Raw genomic sequence first — 8,487 nt, forward strand, 5'->3', positions numbered from 1 at the left:
GTTCCCAGGCCAGCCGAGAGACAATCTCTCCGGCGTATTCTGGGTTTGCCCTGGGGTCTCCTCCCCCCGGTTGGACATGCCCAAAACACCTCCCCTGTTAGCTGTCCATCAGGCGTCCTAGATAGATGCCCGAACCACCTCGACTGGCTCCTTTCGATGCGGAGGAGCAGCGGCTCCACTCTGAGCCCCTCCCAAATGTCCGAGCTCCTCATCCTGTCTCTAAGCCTGAGCCCAGACACCCTGCAGAGGAAACTCATTTCTGCCGCTTGTATCTGAGGTCACCACCCCGAGCTCATGACCGTAGATGAGGGCAGGAGGGTGTTCACTTGCTGCTGTTCAAAAATTCTATCTGTAATTGAGGTGAATTCATGTCAGTAGATTCTGATATAATAAAAATAGATTATTGGTGCAGTATCAATAGTTTTTGATTCCAGCAGTTACACCTGCATCTATACCCTGCTACAAGTCATTACTGCAGTCACCGCACGGTCCTGTTCCACGCTTGAGTGGAAATAGCACGTAATGTAACGTTGGTACTTGACGGCTGTCTCTGAGGAAAGACTTGTTGATAACGTGATTAGCCTCAGCATGAGTCAGTTCCCTGTAACACTGCCCAGCAGGTTAGCACTGAGTAATGGTGACAGTCACACATCACGCCAGAGAAGGCGAAGCCTTTGGGCGTTAACATCAAAATGGAGCTGGAGGGAATTGTGTTGATATTCGAGATTCACAAAATAGATCTGTGGTTTAGTAACAGAATGGACCACTCTTTCAGAGGCTTTTATGGTCTCTGAAGCTTGCTGTCTAGTCAAATATTCTAGATTCAAAAGAATAAACAAAAGATCACATTAACTTGAATTTTCTAGGATCATACATGATGGGCCGATGGATGCAGTGACTTACAGAAAGTTACATTCATAGCCACTTGATCCCTGAAGCACTAAACTACCTCCTCAGAGATTTTTTTTATATGACTTCTAAAAAAAAGATAGTACTTCCATGGTGGGCTGGTCTTAAAATACTGGTGTACAGATTACTGATCTGATGTATTCTTCCTTTAAAATTTTTTTTTCTTATAATAACATTACCTTAGCAAGGTTGCAAGTTTCAAGAAAGTTTGGACATTTAATAAATCTGAGGCACATCATTTATACATGGCAAAAGGCTGGCTTGGATTCATGTGCTTTCCTTTGCAATACACTGGGCATGACCTACAAACTGTATCCAATATCCAGTAACAGCTCTGAGTTCAGGCTCATAGAACTTGCTGTAAAACACAATTGTTGTTGATTATCATCCGGGAGGGGACACTGCATACTGGAAACGTTATGGCAGAGGAAAGAGAGGAAGGCAAAGGTGAAAAGCATGAAGCAGACTAAATGTCTCAGCTTTTCATTTAATTGGATGTTGGAATTATCACTGATGTATGCAATATAGCTGTGCGCTGTCAGATCCTCCACCGTGTTTACATTATTAGTTTTAATCTAGCACATAAATCACGTAGATCATGGCGACGGATTCTTCTCTCAGGGTCCCTGGGGGAAGCGGTCGCCGTGACATTATTTAAATGCTAATGAAAGCTCTTACACAGCACCTACAAACAAAGGAGTGAATATCAGCGGCAATATAAGAAGCCTTAGGAAATCATTTGTGTAAAAGCTTCATCATGCCAGCTGATGTATTCTGTTGCAGTGGCTGTGTTCAAAGATAAGAAGGGAGGAGTCTCCCTGGCCTTGCTCTCGAATAATGAGGGACAACGTAGCAGTAAGTCTTATAGAAGTGTCCCTCACCTGGTTCTGCTTGCAGGTGTCTGGAGCTGCACCCCAACAACCTGCAGGCGCTGATGGCGCTGGCCGTGAGCCTGACCAACACGGGAATGCAGCAGGAGGCATGCGAAGCCCTCCTCAGCTGGCTGCGGCACCACCCCAAGTACAAGTATCTGCTGAAGGGGAGGAGCCATGTCGGGGGCTCACCAGGGTCCCAGCGCAAAATGCTCTCTGCCTCCAGCACGAGCAGGTACGGGGTCAGCGTGCATTTGACCGCGTGGTCCCCGAATCCTGCCAATACCGGGGGCGTCCCCAGATTTATGCCAGCTGTCTTTTAATAATGTTTCGCTTGACTGTACTGCAAATTTGCAATGGCCAAATGAAGCTTTTTGAACCACCTGCTGTATTTTTTTGTGCCACTAGGTGGTGATTTTCTCTTGTTTTGGAGCACGCTTTGTGCCCTTTTTTGGCCAGAGAGCGCTGTCCAGTGGGGTCAGAAAATACAGCGAGTGGTTCATGATGCTTCAATTGGGCATCGGTACCAAGCAGAGCTGGGGTTCAACCCCCCCCCCCCCATCCTGGAGGTGTGAAGCTTTACTTGGCCATTGCAAATGTCATATAGGAGTTGTGTCTCGACTGTGAGATGCCAGGCAGAAATGCTTTGTCTGTGTTTTAAAGTGTTACGGGTATCTTTGTGTAAATAAAACATTTACTGTGTTATGTTGCTTCTTGCACATCAAAAGGTCGGCATAATTAAAAATGTTTTATTGTTTAGTTAACTACAGGATGCTGCAAATTTAAACATCTTAAGCAAGAGTTTGTAGGTAATTAAATTACTGGTAGCAGTGTGATAGTACAGCTAAGGTTTTGCTGATCTGCCTACCATTTTGCTAATCTTCCCGTCTCTGCTCTCCTCCCCAGCGCCCTGCTGGTAGATGTGAAGGAGCTCTTTTTAGAGGCTGCCCAGAAGAATGCAGATGTGATTGACCCAGACCTGCAGACCGGCCTGGGTGTGCTCTTCAATCTCAGCTGCGAGTTTAACAGAGCCGTGGAGGCCTTCAATAAAGCGCTGTCTGTCCGACCACAAGTAAGAAGTGGCCCTCAGGCCAACCGACACTGCCAGTCAGTGTTTGTCGCATTTGCATAATACGATCTTGTGTTGATCAAATCAGTGAACCACGTGGGTGTTTCTCTAGGACTACCTGCTGTGGAACCGCCTGGGGGCCACGCTGGCGAACGGGGACCGCAGTGAGGAGGCCGTGGACGCCTACACCAAGGCCCTGGAGCTGCAGCCAGGCTTCATCAGGTCGCGCTACAACCTGGGCATCAGCTGCATCAATCTGGGGGCCCACAGGTCAGTGTGGTCAGGGCCGCAGGGAAGCATGGGAATGCACAGCGGCACATCACTGGGGATAACGCGCAGCTCAAGGCTGCGGCAATGCATGTCCTGATTTTGCAGAGTTCGATGTGTCCCTGTGTCAACAAGGGAGGGGCTTGTGTTTCACTTACTTAACCAATCACAGTCATCATCAGATGACAGCATCACATTAAAACCAGTGTTTCCTGTTAAGCGGCAAGATGCACAGATTTGTAAAGTACCTGTTTTATTTTGTCTGCCTTTTTTTAAGGACATAAACATAGACACAAGATAGGGGCATGTTTACCTGCAAAGGCAGTACGGGCCAATGTAAGGGTCTGTCTTTGTTTCATGATGGTAACAGTAGTATTGATGGCCAAATGATGCTTCATGAATGAGGTTGGCTGAATTTTTTTACACTACTAGATAATGCCCCTGGCTTGCTTTGGGACATGCATTCAGCCCTTTTTTTGAATATGAATGATCTAGTGCAGGGGTCTCCAACTCCGGTCCTAGAGAGGTACCATGCAGGAGGTTTTCTATCCTACCTGGCTTCTGATGAGCCACATTTGCTCTCAGGCAAACACCAGGAGCAGGGTAGGATAGAAAACCTACTGGATGGTAGCTCTTCAGGACCGGAATTGGAGACCCCTGATCTAGTGGGATCAGAAAATACAGCAAGTGGTTTATGAAGCTTCATTTGGCTCTCACTAAATTATAGTAATAAAAATATCAGGGCTTGAACTAACATCCTTTTGATCGCAAGCACAGAGGCTTAGCCTACAGAGCCACACAGTACCCATGGCTTGCTGGGTGCAAGCGATGAGTTCGAAAATGAGAAAAAAATGGACCAATCTGCAGATGTTACGCAATGACGACTGTGATTGTTTAAAGAAGTGAAATACAAGCCACTCTCTTGTTGACTCAGGGATGCGTCAAACGCAGCGAAATCAGGATGTCCCTGCGTCAATACGCAGCAAAGGATAATGGGGAGTGAATTATAAGTCTGACATAATACTTTTTACCGCCGTCTCCAGAAGGGTCATGGAACTTTTGCTTGTCTTTGACAGGGAGGCAGCCAGTAACTTCCTCACAGCCCTTAACTTACAGAGGAAGAGCAAGAGTCGGCAGCTCTCTCACCAGGTCATGTCTGGCAACATCTGGGCTGCCCTTAGAATAGCTCTGTCCATGATGGACCGGCCTGAGCTCTTCCAAGCTGCCAGTATAGGGGACCTGGACCTTCTCATGAAGGCCTTTAAGCTGGACATATGAGCTGGACTCACTGACTGCTACAGGAGCCAAGCATCCAAAGCTGGATATATATTTAAAGGAGATATATCAATTCTTTTTTTCATATTAAACCCGACAGTTTTGCTGAGCACTTTTTCAGTCCTAGATACGTGCTTCAAGAGAGTCATTAGTGATGGATTTACACTGTTTTCTTGAAGATCACAAATACAGGTGGGAATACATTATGCCTTAGATAATAGACTAATAAAGTACAAAAAAGACATTCTTACAAAAAACTGGGCATTCTGCAGTTCTGACTTTTTATGACCTGACATCCAGTTACTTCCAGTGTGCTTTGGTAATACAATAAATGAGAAGGAATGACTACCCATGTAGCGCAATTACATTCTGCCTATTTAAATTCTCATTTTCCTCGCTAGGACCGGCAACTTCTTGTGCTTACAAGGTGGTCAACATTTTTATTTCTGTGACCTGTAATTTTTTTTTTCACATCAAAAAGTTAACTCCATCTCTCTGGGGACAGCAAGCTCTTTCCTCTCCATCTCTGCACTTTGCATCTCTGCCAAGAGCCAAATTAATCGTCTTCAGGCCATTTCTTCAGCCCCCATCTTTCTTTGGATCAAGCAGGCACCTTAAGCACCTCTGCAACAGCAGGCCAGTTCTTGGCTAATTTGTTACATTAATTCCAGTCCAGGCGTTAAGTGGCTCATTTTTTTCATATACTCTTTCGAAAGGAAGTCTTTCCTATCGATCTCCTCCTCGGGAGCTTGAGTCTTAAGACACAGGTTTGATTTTTTTGTCAGGCACACAGCTAACAAGACGGATGCTGAGCTTGATGGATTACACTGACTCACAAGCCGCTGCACCACAAGTAATCGCAACCAACCTGTTACTTTCAACAAACTCATCAAGTGTTGAGTATCGGAACTATAAATCGGTTTGAAATGACCCCAGGTCATCTCATGGAACTAATAGTCAAAGGTATTCTGTACCGAAACAAAAACGGTCAATGAAACGACAACAGAAATCGTGTTTAGGCTCGTTCACAATTTAGTAAAACTTCCCAAACAAATGAGACACATGCTGCAATATGACTACAATTCAATCAAGTTACTCTACCATGTTAGGGATAATGACAATGTAATGGATAGAAAAATATTCTCTGAAAAGGAAAAAAACAACACAGAGCCTAATTTTTCTGACAGTTACTCACTGGAATTGAGATGTAGAGATGTACAATTTCTAGATGTAGAAATGGCTGAAATTGCATTTATTTGTCAGCTTCTAGGCGTTGAAAATGCACATTAGCAATAGCTTTCCACTTGCATTTTAAACTGCATGCCCAGATGGAGAAGGTAATATGTTCGATTTTAAGAACCTATGCAAAAGATCGCGTCATGGTGCAGTCCTTCAGCTTGAGTCCACTAACCAAAAAGATTTTTTTTTTCTAATAAGCTATCCTAGCAAATCGTAAAATGTTTAGCTTTATTTTTATAGTTTCTACATGAACGTTGAGCTCTCCAGAAGGAGAAGGAGTGGTTTTGTCAGTGTTGCTGGAATGTAAGTGCTTACTGATTACTCATTATTTATTGCAGGGGTGTCTGCTCTGTTCCCTGTGTCCCACACGGTACGGTATCAACCTTTTTGCTTCAATTGAGCTGGATGACTATCATTTGAAGTGATGTTAAACTGAATTTGTGCATTTTCTGAAAACTGTTACATGTACGGTTTTCTTAATCAAATGAACTCTGTGGTAGTTACTTGTGAATAATAATATGTATTATACTTGATTTTGTGGAATCAAGTATTTATTGAGTATTTGCATAGTTATTAAACGGTTGAGAAGTCAATATTTTTGAAACATCGTTAAAGTTTTATTATTTTAGGTATAATTTTGGCATTAACACTATAGAAACATTATAGCAAGTCTGAAAACACATTTAGTTTAACATGATTTACTATAGGCAATTTGTTGAGGAGCTCAATTAAAGCAAAAAGATTAATTAAGAGTTTTTCTGGTTCTCATTCCAGCACAAACTTCCACGCAGGAGGACCGGAGTCTGTCAGCCTGATGCATTACATGAATTCTCTGTTAATGATGGTGGTGCGTCAGCAAAAAAAAACAAATGACTTAGCAATATGATGAAAGCAATTTCTGAGCACTAAAATACGGAGGCAGATTGTGCACACTTTTTAAAATAAGTGGAGCCTCCATATTTTGTAAACTTTCGGTCTGACACAAAATCTATGGATGCAGTTTGGATGGACAGGGGGTGAGACTGAGATTTATGTGGCTTCTCTGAACACCGGTGCTGTTTACAGTCAGCATGCTGAAATGAATTAATTCAACCTGCTTTACAATGACCATTAAATAGTCACCGAAGTGGAAGCCAGCTTGGCGTGAAGGTTTTGGGCTGAAGACTTCAAACAGCCTTCTATGGCAGACAACCACTGTGGTCACGTTTAAAAATCAGAACGATGAAGGTGTGTTTTGATCATAGAAGATATGAGGACCCCGACCCCCAATTCACATCAATTCCAACTCCAATATAATGTAACTGTAAATTAAGAACACTAACTGCAGGACAAAAGCAATTAATCAGTATGTGATCACATCACAGAAATGTGCGCTTTGCATGCCCCTTAGAGTAGATCAAACCCCATCCAGCCCTTCTCTTGCCAGTAGTTTCCGCACCAAGCCGGCATGCTGCTCTCACTGTGCATTAAAGAGAAAGGTGTTACTGCCGACGCAGCCCGCGGACCCTCTGCAAGTCACCCTCAGATCTCCCACGGGCACATTTATGAATAGTTTCTAGATTTTAATTTCTAATAATAACACGGCACCTGAAAAGAAAGTTATTTTTTTAAATATAGAATTTTAGGCTTAGTCTTGAATTCTGCTGTAGAATAGTGATGTCGATTTAGAAACCGAAAGACCTTTTTTCGTAGAACTTCCCTTATACTGTCTCAGGTGTGGTAACTTACCTGTAAGCATGCTCCAAAAAAATTGGGTACCATGAAGGCTGCATGCCAGATGTATATTTATTTTTAAAATCCAGTTCATTTATAAGCATGGAGTTTCTTTTTTTTTCTCTTTGTATACATAATATTTATCTATAACAAATTATAATATTTCTCATAATGCACTTTTGTTCTTTCAGTATCTGTATTGAATTACCTAGAGTGAAAACTGCTTTGATGAACAAAATACCTACTGTAGATATAGAAAACTGTAAAAACTTTATAATCTGCGTATAATGGATGCTCTTTATTCTCCCAAGATACATCAAAATTATAGGTTTCAGGTATATTGTATGGATAAGACTTTTAAAATAAAATGTTGCAATACAGACAGATTATAAATGTATGTCTTTAGTTGCTTTGAGCTGTTTGTGCCTTTATTATTGCATTTGGCTGTACTTATGGAAAATGGTATGCATAACAGACTTATTTGTATAATCTAATGCGGTCCAGTTCCCTGGCCCATTCACAGAACAGGGCCATAAATACCACTGGACTGATATCCAACGAAAGTTTTTATTTTTTTCTCCAGTTACTCAGGATCCAATTTTGCATGTCTTTGTTCCACTGAAATTATTATATTCAAACTTAAATTGTTTTAATCAAAAGTGTGGAAGGCCACCCTGAATCCATCCATTCATCTATCGATCCATCTTCTGTGCCCACTTATCCTATTCAGGGTCATCGGGGGTCTGGAGCCTATGGGCACAAAGCAGGGAACAAGCCAGGACGGGGTGCCGGACACACACACTTACTCACACAAGCACACCTATGGGCAATGTGGTAATGCCAATTAGCCTCAGCAAGTTTTTAGACTGTGGGGGGGGGACTGGAGTACCTGAAGGAAACCCCACAACAGAAGAGAACGTGCAAAGTCCACACACCAGCAGAGATGTGAACGCAGGTCCCAGAGGTGTGAGGTGACAGCACTTACCCACTGCACCACCATGCCACTCTGAATACTTATTAGATAATATTTTTTTCTTAAATTATTTTTACTTTACGCATATTATAAAGTAATACAAAATAAATCCAGTTCTTATAATTAGTAAATGTATTCTGAATATTTTTGGTACATCCCACCAAAACATG

The 8,487-nt window shown here is 42.6% G+C and overlaps 1 protein-coding gene across 8 annotated transcripts in view; it reads left to right on the plus strand.

Annotated features, from left to right (window-relative positions):
* pex5la (peroxisomal biogenesis factor 5-like a) overlaps nucleotides 1–8,154 on the plus strand; it is a 61,765-nt gene extending 53,611 nt beyond the window's left edge. For 7 of the 8 annotated variants that reach the window (XM_048976976.1, XM_048976979.1, XM_048976975.1 and 4 more), the window contains 4 exons: nucleotides 1,807–2,016; nucleotides 2,688–2,853; nucleotides 2,963–3,120; nucleotides 4,194–8,154. In XM_048976976.1, the coding sequence (XP_048832933.1) occupies nucleotides 1,807–2,016; nucleotides 2,688–2,853; nucleotides 2,963–3,120; nucleotides 4,194–4,395 (736 nt within the window). In that variant the 3' untranslated portion in view covers nucleotides 4,396–8,154. The remainder of the gene's footprint in view (nucleotides 1–1,806; nucleotides 2,017–2,687; nucleotides 2,854–2,962; nucleotides 3,121–4,193) is intronic. The other variant, XM_048976978.1, reaches the window with a different exon arrangement.
* The last annotated feature ends 333 nt before the right edge of the window (nucleotides 8,155–8,487 follow it).

The sequence above is a fragment of the Brienomyrus brachyistius genome, chromosome 15, assembly GCF_023856365.1.
Source record: "Brienomyrus brachyistius isolate T26 chromosome 15, BBRACH_0.4, whole genome shotgun sequence".
In the NCBI taxonomy this organism is placed as follows: Eukaryota; Metazoa; Chordata; class Actinopteri; order Osteoglossiformes; family Mormyridae; genus Brienomyrus; species Brienomyrus brachyistius.